Source organism: Anas acuta, chromosome 18 (genome assembly GCF_963932015.1).
Source record: "Anas acuta chromosome 18, bAnaAcu1.1, whole genome shotgun sequence".
In the NCBI taxonomy this organism is placed as follows: domain Eukaryota; kingdom Metazoa; phylum Chordata; class Aves; order Anseriformes; family Anatidae; genus Anas; species Anas acuta.
In genome coordinates, this window is record NC_088996.1 from 10,906,032 (window position 1) to 10,921,295 (window position 15,264).

General features: G+C 50.7%; 1 protein-coding gene across 3 annotated transcripts in view; it reads left to right on the plus strand.

Moving 5' to 3' along the window:
* Window positions 1-15,264, plus strand: part of MAP2K6 (mitogen-activated protein kinase kinase 6) — a 53,907-nt gene that overhangs the window by 21,889 nt on the left and 16,754 nt on the right. For all 3 annotated transcript variants that reach the window (XM_068654708.1, XM_068654707.1, XM_068654709.1), the window contains exons 3-11: window positions 54-102; window positions 2,488-2,601; window positions 4,180-4,299; window positions 5,044-5,160; window positions 5,591-5,642; window positions 7,679-7,806; window positions 8,476-8,553; window positions 9,415-9,554; window positions 12,339-12,384. In XM_068654708.1, coding sequence (XP_068510809.1) covers window positions 54-102; window positions 2,488-2,601; window positions 4,180-4,299; window positions 5,044-5,160; window positions 5,591-5,642; window positions 7,679-7,806; window positions 8,476-8,553; window positions 9,415-9,554; window positions 12,339-12,384 — 844 coding nt within the window. The remainder of the gene's footprint in view (window positions 1-53; window positions 103-2,487; window positions 2,602-4,179; window positions 4,300-5,043; window positions 5,161-5,590; window positions 5,643-7,678; window positions 7,807-8,475; window positions 8,554-9,414; window positions 9,555-12,338; window positions 12,385-15,264) is intronic.

Sequence of the window (15,264 nt, forward strand, 5' to 3'; positions counted from 1 at the left end):
AAAATTGACCTTTCAGGGAACATTTCACATCTCTTCCCTCTTCTCTCCTGCAGGCCACCCAGGGATCTAGATTCCAAAGCCTGCATCTCTATTGGTGAGGAGGTAAGACTGGGAGTGACGATGAGAAGAAGACCTTTGGGGCCAGGTGCCTGTCCTGTGCTGGCTGCTTCTCCACGCAGGCTGCTTTTGGGATTGCTTCCTTCTTAATTGCAGCCAAAATCGGGGAGGTCGACAAACACCAGCTATTTAAAAAGCATGGCCCATTTCACATGAAACGGGGGGTAGATGCTGGATGCATGGAGGCTGAGAAGAGCCAGGCTGGGATTTTGCTTCTGGTTTTTGTGAGCCCTGTGAGCCACCTCCAGCCCTGGGGAGCCAAGTGCTGGCTGCTGGTGGTGCTCCTCCAGCAAGGGCTGTCCCCAGAGCACCGGTGGGCAGCTGGCTGTGACCTGCTGCTTATCCCCACCCTCTCCAATGTGCCCCCAGGGGCTTGCCCTTTGCTTCCCATCACACCGGGGGCTCCTTCAAGTGTTCCACTTCGGAGAGCCCTGCCCTGCCCGAGGTGCAACTAATCCCCTGGAAATATCCGTTACAAAGCGAGGGGATTACTAGCGTGAGATTTTACCCTCCTTTGCAGTTGCTCTGCTGATTTAAAGCCTTCATCCAAAGTATTTCCCTTCGCTAATACCGAAGGCCTTCTCAAGAGCCTGACTCAGGGTAGATCTTCCTGTCCTGGAAGCAAATCCTTCTGACAGCATGGAAACCGGTCCACCTGATGCTATAAAAACATAGCAGGAGAAAAACAAAACCGAGAGCAGCTATTTTGATAGGAGAAAACGGCACAGCAGCATTCATAAAAAACACTTTAAAGCTGGGTAATAAATTTATTAGGTGCAAAAGATAGACCTCGGTGTCAGCAAGTTAATTTATGAAGTGAAATACTAATGCAGTGGCGTTTTATGCTGTCTATCTTTGGATGCTTTTCTTTCATTTGGGATTTTGTATTTTCCCTGGCATGGAGCAGGGGCTGGAAGGTGGAAAGAGTGCGAGATGCCTCTGGAGCAAAATGGTGCAGCACCAAGGCAGAGCCACCGCCTGCTGCTAGAGCAAATCCAAGAAAATCACTTCTCCCCTGCAGTTCCAGGGGCGAGGAAAGTCCAGGTGCTCCAAAACAGCTCCGTGCACGGAGGCAGAGAGCCCGTGTTGGACGGTGTAGAGAGGCACTCTTGTAAAACACAGAGCTTGGTCTTTTTTATGGATGTGGCTATCTCGGAGAGACTGATGTGTCAGGGCTTGAATGTCCCGTGGGCCCATTGCTTACTTGTCTGGCCAAGTTCCTTTAGGATGCGCTCCCCTTTTCCACCTTCCTCCACTCACCCCAATCCCTGGAGAACGCCACTTTCCCCTTCTCCCTTTAAACTTTGCTGCTAATTTTATGGGTTGCCCTGAGAGAGCCGAAGTGCCTCCTTGGAGAGGGTCCCGCGGAACAGTAGCAGCAGTGTCAGAGATGCTTAAATCATGCAAAAAAATGTTCGTGAGGGTTCCTTTAGCAGGCAGCGGAGCCTGGGCGCACAGTAACGCAGTGTATGGCCCCCATGTGTTGCAGCCCCCCCGGCCGGCACGGGCCAGGCTGCAGGATTTTTCTGCTGTGCAGGCAAAAAAACGGTGTGGGATTATGCGCCGTGAATCAGTTCATTATAAGCCGCTTCTTTCTGGAGGATGATTGACTGATGTGGTTGCGCGTTCAGCAAACAGAATGGCCGGTTTTAGTAGCAAAGGCATGTTTTAAAGATCCAAAAATAATAATAAGCAAAAAATAGAGCTGCTGCACAATATCGCGGCATGAAGGGAGAAGGGGCAGGTTAAAATGCAGGGCTGCAAACAAAGTAATCCTTTGTGTAAGGCCAAGGGAAAGAGATCTCCAGTGCTAGACGAAATAAATCCTTCGTGGCTTAAAAATGGGGCGCACTCAGTATTTGGCTGATCTGCAGGGGTGCAGAAATCAGATTTTATGGGCCTTAAGAAAAATTGGTGATACTTCCATGATTGGGGGAGGAGAAGGAAGGAAGGAAACAAACAAAAAAAAAAAAGAAAGAAGGGAAACTGAAGGTGATTCCCTGGGGAGAGGCTGCTGGGGTGCTCTCCATCCCATCTCATGGTGAGGCTGAGGGGTGGCTGGGTGCGGATGGCTGCAGCACCCTGCCAAGGAGCACCCTCCCTGCACCCATCCTGCTCCTAGTGCTCTCCGTGCAGGCTCCCTGCTCATGCACCAGGCCTTTCCAGAGCTCTGTTAATTATTTCAGAGCATTTAATCCTCCCGACAGCCCCTGAGGGCCGTGGGTTTGTTTCCAGCCTCGTGGAGCAGGATGGAAGGAGGGGGATGCAGGGGGATGAATTCACATGCTCAGCAGGGTTGGATTTGGGTTAGATTTGGGGTGTGTTTTACACCTTGCATCTACCTTTTTCCTGACGGGTTCCTCCTTGCAGAACTTTGAGGTGAAAGCCGATGACCTGGAGCCCATCTCTGAGCTGGGACGAGGTGCGTACGGGGTGGTGGAGAAGATGCGGCACATGCCTAGCGGGCAGATCATGGCAGTGAAGGTAGAGTGAGCCTCCCGAGCTGCTTTCTATGTGTTCGTTGTGTGTGGACGCCCTCTGCGCCCTCATCCCTGCGCATCTCTAATCTTGCTTGTTCTCACGCATGCCTTTGCTGGGATCCGCGTCTTTCCAAGGGGAATCCTCTTTCTGCACAGGGGCAAGGAATGCTGAAGAGGATTTGGGCCCTGTTGAACAAAGAGAAGGGATTTGTTCAAAAAGTGGGATGCTCAGTGTGTTTCCTGCATCGTGGTGTATACAAGCATATTGTTCTTCTATGTCTGCGACATGCCTGGGTTTTCTAGCATTTTAGGGGTTATATGCCATCATTTTTTAAATATACATATTATTTTTTTTCTAGCATTGATCTATCCTCCATTCAGGGCTCTGCACAGTAACTGTAATTATAAAGAGGACTGCACTGTAAATTCAATTGCATAAGATCGTTTTCTTCAACTTGGACTTTTTAAATCTCTTTGGAACACAGATTTTTTTTTTTTTTCACATTTTGTCTGCTGCAGTGGGGTCTTGATTCACGACAGGTTTGTAGATGCTATTATGAAAAGTTTTCATAACAGCAGCTTTGACTCATAAGCTTGCAGCTTAAGGAAATAGTCATGGGAAAATTTGTACCTTGGGAAAGGCCAATTTTTACAGGGCTGAATTTTAGCTCAAATTTCCTTTCAGAATAAGAAAAAGGCAAAAAAAAAAAAAAAAAAAAAAAGATGCAGAGCTGGAAGCCAAGAGCAAACTGAAGGGAAATTCTTAGCTCCTCTGTTATGGCTGGACCTTGCTGTGGATGCTGGGATGTGTCTCAGGGCCTCCACGCTCTGCATTTTGTCTTCTTGTTCGCCAAACTGCAAACGACCTCTCTGAGTGTGATGTGAAGGGGGTGCAGCAGGCACATTTGGGCTTTTACTTGCATCTGCAGTGCTGAATGGTGTAACTCCATTACTTATCGACCTCGGGTGTCTTTGGCCAAAGAGCCTGGATATGTGTGTGCCCCATCTGGGGTTGTGCTGTGCCTGTTTGTTGGGCTTCCCAGCTGAGGGGCTGCAGGTATGTCACATAAATGACATCTCTTCCTTGGGAGACCGGGAAATGTGCGCTTTCCAAAGCCATGAGGTGCACATGGTGTCGGGCTGCAGGGATGGAGCCTTCTCTCCTGACCAAAGCTGCTGATGTGCATAGATGGATGCTACAGCTCCAGGAGCCGTGGGTTCTCACCAGCCTAGAATTTGGTTCCCAGCTCCCTTCTGCTCTCCCCAGCCCCAGTGACTTTTGGCTGTTGTAAAAAAAAAAAAAAGTGGCATTCGCCAAGCAAAATCCCCTGCCGTTTGGGCTGAGGTCAAAAAACCTCTTAATCCACTGTGGCTTTCTGTGGCACTGGAGTGCCTGTGCTTGGGATGTGCCCATGACAAATAGGGGTGAGAAAAGGTAACTCAGGGGGTTAAAAAAAATAAAAGGATAAAGGCACGATTTCAGGACATGCTGGGCATCACGGCACCGCTGCGATGGGTCCCTGCAGCAGCAGCGTGCCGACAGCCGTGCTGACAGCCAACGCTAAACTGCTTTGTGTTCCAGCGCATCCGAGCCACGGTCAACAGCCAGGAGCAGAAGAGGTTACTGATGGACCTGGATATCTCCATGAGGACGGTAGATTGCCCCTTCACCGTCACCTTTTACGGGGCACTTTTCCGAGAGGTACGGCATCCCGGAGACTGGCTGCGCTGCCCTGGGGGGCTGGATCCCCTCCCAGGCTCTGAATTTCTAAATTCCCTGGCCTCCCTCTGAATCCATGGGTTTAATCTAGATATGAGACACGGTAGAATTTGAATTTGCTCAATCCTGGCCTAAGGGGCTGCCATGTGCAGTTATTTTGTGGTGAGGGAGGAGTGGCACTGCCAGGTGAGGAAGAGCTGAGAGCATCCGAGCTCCTGTGCTGGGATGCTGGGGCTTGGTGGTGTGGGGGTGGCTGCGTGCTGAGGACACCAACTCACAGCCTGGTCCCTTTGTGTTAATATTGTCCTGACTTGCGATGAGAAAGCCACATGGAGGAAAAGTGTGGAAAGCTCTGGAGAGCAAGGTTTATTGAAGAGGTTTAAGCACAGCCCTGCAGAGCTGAACTTTTCCTGGCTGAGCATTTGCTGAGGGACCTGGGCACGTAGGAACCTCCGTCCTGATAACTTTCAGGACTCCTAAATCACTGGGACTTTGATTTGGGATGAGACGGCAGAAAATGCACTCAGAGTGGTAGGGAAGGTGAACAACACTCTGGCTGGGGAGGAGGGAAAGAGAAAGCCCAGCAGAGTTTTGCTGAATAACTTTTACGAGACAGGGAAGAAGGAAACCGGCCAGCAAAGGGCAAGTGCCAAAGAAGGCGTTTGTACATGAAAGGCAAGAATGGTCTGTTCCAGTGGGCAGATGTTTGCTTTTTGTATCCTCCAGGGAGACGTGTGGATCTGCATGGAGCTGATGGATACCTCACTGGACAAATTCTACAAACACGTCATTGACAAAGGCCTGACGATTCCTGAGGACATCTTAGGGAAAATAGCCGTCTCTGTGAGTATTAGTGGGGTGAAGGGGGAAGGAAAAGGGGGTCTTTTTTTTTAAGCCAAGTCCTGCATGACCCAGCCTCCCAGCAGTATTTGTGCGAGGAAGAGCATGGTCCACAGGCCAGCCCATGTGGACATCCCTAGGTGGCTTCTAGGTATGGGATGATGTTATTTATAAGCCATAAATACTCCCAAATGTGCCTGTACACCCTGTAATGGAGAGGTGGCACCGTGTTAAATGTGGGGAGGTCCCTGCAGCCCCTTTGACTTCTCAATCAGGTCCTGGTATCCTTGGAGATCCCTGGGGACCCTCTGTCACCTTGGGGTGCAGGATGCACCTCCGAACAGATCCGTAAGGATGGGGGGTGAAGCCAGATAGCGTTCCCTCCCCGTTGCGGTGCTGCCAGCTGTGATTCACTCTAGCTTTGTTCTTTCAGATCGTAAAAGCACTAGAACATCTACACAGTAAGCTCTCCGTCATCCACAGAGGTAAGAGCCAGGCACGCAGCCGTGGCCGTGCCGGTGTCTGTCCGTCCCATGCTCCGTGGTGTCAGTCTCACAAGGGCTGGCCTTGCAGCCAGGAACAGGGCTCCCAAAGTGCCCCGTATAAAATCAGCCTTGGACAGCAAAACTATTCCCCAGTGTCTCACAACGAGCAAAAGCCATAGCATAAGAAACCTCTGCTGACTCCCTGCTGGAGCTGGAGTGGAGGAGAAGTGGGCTCCAGCCTGATGGTGTTGGCAGAAAAATGCAGTTTCCCTTGCATTACATTTCCCTAATCCATGGTCTAAATCCATGGTGTGCTTCAACACCTCTGCCAAATTATAACCAACTTTTCCTTCTGACTTTGGTGCTCTCAGGCTTTGTGCAGGCTTCTCCTGGTGCTCAGCAGCTCCACGCTGGTGTGCAGTGGGAGGCTCCTCCTTGCTGGCAGGGATCTAACCACCCCAGTCCCTTCTGTGGGCTTCCCCAAACGCCAGCGGGGCAGAATGGTTCGATACCGAAAATAGCTTCAAATGTACTCTTGAATATCCTCCTTAAACTTTAAAAAAAAAAGGCATTTTTCCCTTTTTGCATCTCAAATATGCCATGAACACACTTAGAAAAACAAATTGCAGTGTTGCTGCTTAGTACCTTTATTTCTAAAGGGTCGTTTTCCATTTTTTAAGAGGAGGAAAAAGCCCTCTCCAGGGTGTTGCTGCAGGGGGAAGGAGTGTCTGAAGGGAACGTTAAGCTCCAGCAGGCGGTCATGTGCTGTAGGTCCTGCACGTGGCTGGGGACTGAGTTCCTGCCTTCTGTGTCATTTGCAGTGGGTGGAAACTGCTGCTCAGCTTCTGAATTTCTGTTTGCTTCTTTGATTTCCACTGAAAATTGTCTTATTTCAAGATAATAACAGATGGGTGAGGATCTCAGATACCTGAAGCACTTGATTGCAAAGCGCTGATTAAAGAGTAGATGTTAATGAGCTGTAAACCACCCAGTGCTAAAGAGCAGGACTCAAAAACAGCTTCTGGTCTCCCTCAGATGGTGTTTCAGCGCTTATAATTAATCTTTTATCACACGTAGGTAGATGGCCTTCTTGCAGAAGTGACCTCTTATTTCTGGGTGTCAACAGGGGAAGGATTGCTCCCTGTTGAGGCTTAGTCCTCAGATGAGAGAAGGGTGGCCTGTGTCGGGCATTTAAATAGCTCAGCAAATGGGCTTTGTGCTGACATTTCATCTGGGAGTAGCCTAGCCAGGAAGCCCCTGCATGCTCTGGCAGCCATCACTTTTGACTTCTTTCTGTACCTTAATTTCCCTTGCTGATGGTGATTATAACCGCCTTCATGAGAATGATGCAAATACGAATGCACCAGGGATTATAAGGCCGTGATGGGAAGCAGATAAATCTGGCAGTAATAAATAGATGAGACACTGGACTGATTTCCATAAGGTGTGGAGCACCCACACGCCTGCTGCTGCTCTCATTGCCTGCAAGCTCGGTATCCTTAAAATTAGAGGCCACTTCTGAAATCTTGATCCTTGTCTCCGTTTCCTGCTCCCTCCTTCCACTGCAATCCTCACTGCTCTTCACCCTTTCCTGCCCACCTCTTATCCTTTTCCCCATGTTTTTTCCCTTGTGCTGGCAAGAGAGCAGCTTCAGCTGGGGACTCACTGATGCTTCAGGCTCTCACAGACGTCCCCTGGAGTTGGCCCCAGCTCTTCCAAGCTGTGCCCCTGTGAGCACTGATTGCCATGGCCATCCCCAGCTCGCTAGGACACGGTGGCTACATGCAGGGCTCCCTCCCACCCCCCAGATCAATGAGGGGAACCTGCAAATGAAGGGACACTTGCAGGACATCCAACAGGCCCACAAGGCAGTCACCTGAACTTGCAATAGCCACAACCAGCCGAGTTTCTGTCCTATATGAAGCACCGGGGTTTGCACGGGCACCTTTGGTGCCCTCTGCTGATAGGAAGCTCTTTGGCTTTTTTTGGCTTGGCCCATGCATGACAGTGACTGTGGTATGTGTTCCTTCTTGCAGATGTAAAGCCCTCTAACGTGTTGATCAATACGCAGGGGCAGGTGAAAATGTGCGATTTTGGAATTAGCGGTTACCTCGTTGACTCGGTTGCTAAAACCATGGATGCGGGATGCAAACCCTACATGGCTGTAAGTTGAGCCGCCGAGAAGCCGCTTGTGAAAGCTGCTGCAGGGCAGCCAGAGGAACATGAGCCTGGGTGTCGGGTCATCCTAAAGGGGGAAGGATCAGCCACCAGCATGTCCTGGGGCCTCATTTTGTAAGACGTATCCCTGAAGTTACTTGTAAAGGGGTAGAGGGAGGAGAAGGATCTCACGGGTCAAATCAGGTCTTGTGAGCATGGCTTTCTGCTGCCTTATCTCCTCCCCGTGACCTTGGGAAAGGCTTTGTAATTACTCCGTGTTGAACTTTTGCTGTTTGCCCTGTGGGGACACCAGTGCTTTTATTTTGGGAGAAAAAAACACTCCTTTGGATTTGCTCTCTGTGAAGTAGTCGCATGGGGTGAACGCAGTCCTGGAGAGTCGAGGCTTGTCACCTCCTTCGTGCCTGATGTGCTGGGTCAGCTGCACCACCCCAAACCTGATGCAGGTGCCATCTCCTTCTGGTGACCCATTTCACTCTCTGCCCTTACTGGCAAGGATGTAGGCTTGATCTGATGCCAAGATGGCCAAGGGAAGGCTGGCAGCATGGGCTAAGTGGCTCTGACCCGTGAAAGACCCCTCTGAGGTTGGTGAGCCCTGGGTGCAGGCATCGCGCTGAGCCCATCCCTGGTCCTTAACTGCCCTTGTGTCTCTTCACAGCCCGAAAGAATTAACCCGGAGCTGAACCAGAAGGGGTACAGCGTCAAATCTGATATCTGGAGCCTGGGGATCACGATGGTAGGGCAATCTGGGGGCTGGCAGTGTGGTTGGGGTGTTGGGTGTGGTTTGTGGATTCATTTTCCTCCCCGTAGCCCCCTGGCACTGGTGGCACTGGTTCCCTGGGAAGGTGTCAGGGCTGGAAGGGGCACACAGCGAATCCACAAGGTACCAGTGAGCACATTGCGGGGTCAAGGAGAAGGCAGACGGAGCTGCTTTGCTGGCTTTGATGTGTTGGCGTGGCAGGACAGGTCTCCAAGGATGTCCCACCCTTGGGACACCCCCGAGGCTCTGTCTGTGGCTGTCCCGGGGACTGCCACCCTGCTGGGGACAGCCCTGCTGTGGTGGCCACAGGCTGCCGGGAGATGGCAGCATGGGCTAAGGCGAAGGCGTCCGGCCCTGTGTCTGTCTGTGGAGCAGGTTGGATTTCAAACCTGAAAAAACATCCCGGCAAATCGCACTTAGCACAGTCCCCATCAGAGGAGGGGGCATCGGCGGCATCTCCTGCACACCAGGAGAAGCAGTGTTCAGAGGGAATCCATCTCCTTGCCATTTTATAGCACAGTGACCCTCTGCAATACGTGTCTTTTAAACTTCTGGCCTCTCCCCAGTGATGTCCAACAGGAGGGCAGGAGGGAGGATTGGATATGGAGGCTGCCGGGTGTCCTCAGGCCTGCCCCGTTTGCTGGGGGAGGTTAAACACAAAAGGTTTCCTGCAAGACACTGTGGCCTGGTGGGGTGAGGATATTCCACGTGTTTGTGCAGGGCCCAAAAAAACACATGTGTGGGTGGTTAAACAGGCTGCCAAAATCCTGTGGGGTGGCAGGATGAGCCCCGGGGTGTCTGTCCCCCGGGACTGAGGCATGGGTGCTGTCTCCTCAGATTGAGCTGGCCATCCTGCGCTTTCCCTACGACTCCTGGGGGACGCCCTTCCAGCAGCTCAAGCAGGTGGTGGAGGAGCCGTCGCCGCAGCTGCCGGCAGACAAGTTTTCGTCGGAGTTCGTCGATTTTACCTCGCAATGGTAAACCTCCCCCTTGTCCCTGCTGCCCAGGCCCTGCTGGACCTGGCCCTACTGGCCCTGGCCATCTGAGGATGAGGAGGACAGGTGCTGGTGGCCTCCCGTATCACTGTCCCTATCCCCACTGTTGTCCCTCAGGGACATGGTATTTGTGAAGTAACCACCCCTCAAGGGTGATAGATGAGCCTTCTTGTGGTGGCCAGTGATGGCTGGCTTTCTCTGCTTGAGCCCCAGACCCGGTGATTTGGGTGATGTACAGGAAGAAGGGATTAAGAAGGATATCTCAGCCAGTCCCCCCATACGAATATCATGTACTGTTTGTGGCAGGGTGGGGAAGCTGAGCAGGGTCCAGGAATGGCCACATCCTCCAGCAGCCTTGCCCTGAGCAGCCCCTCGTGCCACCCTGCTCCTGGGGGACGCAGCTCTGAGGGCAGGCCCAGTGCTGAGCTCGCCCCGCGATGGCCTCGACCGCGGCTGTCCCGCTGCCGGGCCCTGCGGCTGCTGCTCCGCTCTCTCTGGGACTCGGAGCTGGAAGCAGCGGGAGGATTTGGCTGCGTCGTAGGAAAAGGGTTGGAGCAGATGCGCGCTGTCTGGAGGCTGGGAGTGCTGCATGAAAGCGCAGGCTCTCCCAGCACCCGAGGAGACTCGCAGCTGCCCTCATCATATGGTTCAAAGAGAGCTGGCAGCGGCCCCGCGGCTCCTGACTGCTTCTCCCTCCAGCTTCCCTGGAAACCGCCTGGGAGGCGTTTTTATTTTCCAGGCGCTGCAGTGCCATCTGCGGCTTGCCAAGTTGGCAGGTGGCTGGTGGTTTGCAGGGTAGCCAAGAAAGGACGGCAGATCGACAAATACAGAAATGTGAGACTGTTCCCGAGCTGCCAGTGTCAGGGTCTGGAGTCCGGCCGGCTCTGCTGTGACCCAGGAAGGGGATTATCAGCCACTCCTGCCCAGGGACTTTAAGTACTGACGCTCAAATTCTTCAGAGTCTTGTCCAAACATGTTTTCGAGGTCCCTGGATTCAGCCGCACGCCTCTCTCCCGCTTCGTGCTGGGGAATACCTGCACATGCCCACACTGCTCTGTGTCTGTCAGAGGTGGGAGCTGGCTTGGAAAAACCCTCTCGCATAATGCCCACCGTTTTTGCAAGGCCCACGCTGGGATTTTGGACCAGCTGCCTTTCTCCTGTGCTGCTGGCTCACTGCTTGTTATTGCAGACTTGCCTGTTTGTGCCAGGCAGGCTGTTGTTCCCCACTGAACAGAGGCATAGTTTGCTTTTGCAGACACGGTGTCTTGCAGCTATTGCCTTGGGCTGATTTAGGATTAAGATAGCCACAGCTGTTTGTGGTAGTTGCAGTGAGAAGCATGACCCTACTGAGCAGCACTCGTACCTTGAAACCTTATGCTTTGGAGGGTACATGGCAGTTTCTCTCTGTGCAAAACCTGTCATCTAGGATCACTAAAGACCCCTAAACACCAGTGGAGTTGCATGGAATCAGAGGAATGAGCTTTGGCTGCGTGTTGCACTGGTTTTGTGGTGTCAGAGTCTGAGGATTTCTTCTGACAGCAAACCAGGTCACGACAAGTCAGTGTATCAAGGCCAGCTGCAATGCAGGAGGTCGCAGGGTGAACACACCATCCGCTGTCTGGGGCAGTGAAGCTGCAGTGACCTGTCTGAGCTAGCATCAGATCTAATAACGGCACTTTGTTCCTGAAAATTTACATGGATTTCAGTAATTTGTCACCAAATTTCCTGATATTAATAACCTCGGAAAAAAAGGTTTTGTTTGTAGAGCTTCTAAATTAAGAGGATTGTATCCAAATCGTGTTTCTGGACATGCCCAAGCTTGAAATTCACCTTAGCATCTCAGCTTGGGCTACTTTTGAGCTCAGAGGATGTGACACATCCCGTACCTCCAGTTCGGCAATATTGGCACGTATCGTTACTAGGTTCCTCTGTTCATTCACAACATGACACTAAACACGAGCCCGCTACACACAGCAAGCAGGAAATATCTATTCAGTGTGTGTCCTCCGCTTCCTCTGGGCTCCGGCAAATCCCAGCAGAGGAGCGACTTATCATCACCGAGGTTCTCACTTTTGTTTTGCTCAGTGTGACACCTTTTCCCCGCCACCGACGTGTACGTGTGTGAAGATCTTTTCAAGTTGCTCCAAGTGTCTTTCCCCTAAATACACTGTCAGGAAGTGAGTAGAGATTACGTCCTGTCTTTTAAAAACTATTTTCTGCTGGAGGGAAACCAAAATAACTTCCAGCTACAACCCTCCAGAGCCATCTGTTGTAGGAGAGGAGAAAAAAAGGATGTCCCATGGAACCGTCCCTACTGATAACAGCATGGTGATAAACAAATTGGTGTACACATGCTTTGGAGCTGCCCGGTCACCATGCCCAGCCAGAAGCATGGAGGCTGTATCCATTCCCTCAGTCGCTGGCCTACCAGATAATACCCAAAAGACCGATTGTGCCTGGTCCCCAGCAACAGGCAGTGGTATATAGGGCGTATACACTGGTATATAGGGTGTCCCCGGATCTGTGGCCTTGTGCTCACTGCACTGGTGTACCCAGCGCTGTGTGCCAGCTGGGGCCTGTGTGCAGGCTGTGGTGGCTGGGGGTGTCTTCAAGACCTAAGCTGTTTGCTTAACATGGATGAGTAATTTAACTCACTCTATAAGGACTTCAAACCTTGCTTTTGTCATGGTACAATTTTATAGCTTTGCTTAAATTTCGTAAAGAATGTAACTTTTAATTTTTATTATTATTTTTTTTTCATTAAAGCTTGAAGAAGAATTCCAAAGAACGGCCAACATACCCAGAGCTTATGGTGAGTGTGCCTGGATTATGCAATGTAATGGTTCAAAATTGAGGTGGGTTATAATGAGGTGCTGAAGACAGGGTTTCCAATAGGGAGTGGAGATTTGGGATATTCAGCATCTGAATTTTCATAACAGATATGAGAATCCTGGCACTTCATTGTCTTGGGAAGGTGCTGCAAAACAGAGATCAAGTCAAGTCAAGTCAAGTGCTCTTGGGGATCAAGTCAATCAAGTGCTATTCCAGTCAGATCAAGGGAAAAAAAATATAAAAGCAGTGAACATATTTGCTAAAGGATAAGAATGAGGCTGCAGAGATCACTTAGCAAGGGTAAAATCCTCCTCTGGAGTTTGTGTGATGGCTTCAAACACTGAAGCCAAATGCTTGCAGCACGGATGCTCCACATGGGCTGCAGGAGCTGAGTGGTCTGCTAAGCTTCATTGCCACGGAGGAGACTTTTTGGACAGGGTGATTCCTGGATGTTAGGGACAGAGACAAGTCTGTGACTAATAATTCCGGTTATTGAATTTTGTCTGCTGCTTACAGACTGTTTGCTGTGAGCACGCCTAGGACAGAGGAATAACTGAGGAAGAAAATGCTGATAAAGACTCATGACTGGGGAAATGCAAAGCACTGCAGGGGGTTGAGGTCAGATGCACTTAACTGCTGATGAACTTCCAGCAGTGCAGACACTGGCACAAACTCAGACACAGCTCTAGGCTGGAGCTGGCAAGAAGAAGGGACTAAGATGAAATTTTTCTGCCAGATACCCACAGCTTTGTGGCTGGTCTCCTGACTTTCTGGTGTTGATCCTGATGCTCCTAACAGCTGCTGCTCCTAAGTATCTGGTCCCTTTTTTACTGTCACCTGGTTGACAGCTTGCTAAAGGGAGTCTTCTGGTTAAGGGGTGGAAACTGCTGCAGAATATCCCCAGGCATTGGTGTCTTCTACCCCATAATTGTAGGATGTGTGTGATGCCATCCATGGGGTCAGCCTCATCACTGCCTCAGACCGTGTGCTTGGAGGTGCTGGGACCTCTGTAGTGTGAAAGCTCCAGGATTTGAGGTGTTCTCTGGCTGCAAGACATGCTAGAAATCCACACACCTTTCAAAAGTGAGTTGTAAGCAGTAAATGATTCCTGTGGCATTTCTTGCTGGGCCCTGTAGTGCAATTAATCTATATATAGATCTGATTTACACACAGTTTGCCCAAATACTGGTTTCAGACAAAGGGAGGCCCGAGGTTTATGGCTTTTTTTTTCCCTATATTTTTTTTTTAATTTATTTTTTTATTATTATTATTATTGAATAAATACATATATATTTTAAGCATATTTCTGAAGTTTGCCAAATGGCCTTTTATCAAAAAGGTTCACCGGAGCAGCTCTGTCTGTTGCAGCATTAATACCCACTGGCAAGCGAGCGCATTTCTATTGAATTAGGTTCTTGGATCACCTCTCCAGAGTATCTCAATGCTGTGGTATTTTATGGCTGACATGAATGTTGTGAGGTCCTGTGGTTGAGGGTTGCTGTTTTGTTGTGTGTGTTTTTTTTTTTCTCCTCCTCTCTCTCTTATGGCATTAAGTTGCGGTACTGGATTGGACTTGTCATTTAGACCAAGGCTGCTCCCTTGCTTTCCTGTGGAATTGAGGTTTCTCATGGAAAATATGACGCTATGCTATCTTGAGCATCAGGAAAACTGATACCGGTGCTTAATTTCATTTAAAAACCCACTTCCCCAGGTGAAGTGGAGCACGAAACTACTGCAGGGCTCCTCCCCGGTGGTCTGCACGTTGCAGGAGCAAGCAGTGCCCACCCAGCACGGGGTATTTTGTGCCATCACCAGCCTCAGGCGTTGCAAAGGGTTTGGGTTCACTGAGACAGGGTTGGAGGCCACCACTGCCACTCGTGGCACGCCTGCGGGTGCCTCCAGGCTGCGGTAGCTCTGCTTTGGGTGTGAATTCACCGGGTGTGAAGGCGATGGCATCTTGCTGGGGTAATGATACAGCAGGCCACTTGGGCTGTCTCTCTGAGAGTTATTCAGGACACTCCAATTCCCGTGACTGTTTGACCCAGGGAGACCTTAAATTATGTCTGGATCCTTGCCTCAACCCATTTCAACTCTATTTCCCACATAATTGTGCTTCCTTTTCCTTGCTGCTGTGTCTTTGGGTTGCTTCCCGGCTGCTCAGAGCTGCCTCTCTTCACCGGATAACTTTCTGCTTGAGCCCACCTTGGAAAGTCTCTTTTCTTTGCCCCTCTCCTCCCTCCGTGTGGCCACTGCTAGAAATGACCTTTGAGATAGCCAGCTCTCAGCGACGGGGGGTGGCAGCTTTGAAAAACCCTCTAAACTACAACATATCTTTACAAATCTGGCTTGAATTGAGAGGGTCAGGAACCGAAGTGAGCTCCCCCGGCCCGCACATGGGAAGTACAACAGCATTTTACACACAGCAGAGCTTTGCCTCGGAGCCCCACAGGGCCCCAGCTGCCTTTTGGCCCTTTCCGACACCCTCAATACAAATAAATGTAATTAACTGCCAAAACAGTGTGTGGGAAAGTGTGTTTTGGTGATTTCAGGTGGAAGCTGGCTGATCTCAGCTGATACGTTGCAGCCCCCCGGGAGCAAACCGAGCCACCGGTGCCGGCAGAGAGGAGTTTTTTTTTTTTTTTTTTTTGGGGGGGGGGGGGAGGCATTCGGCTGTGGGCTTTTTTCTCCTTACACGTATTTTTCCATTTGCGCTGAAATGTAGGCAAGATTTTCTGGCAGGATGTCTTCCCATGTTGGTCACGATTAAGTAGTTAAACATACAGCTGCGGATGGCTTTCCAGCCGGGATGGCTTTCCTCTCTGCGGCGGTTCGGGGTAAAGTAGCCATCTCCTGCTGCGAG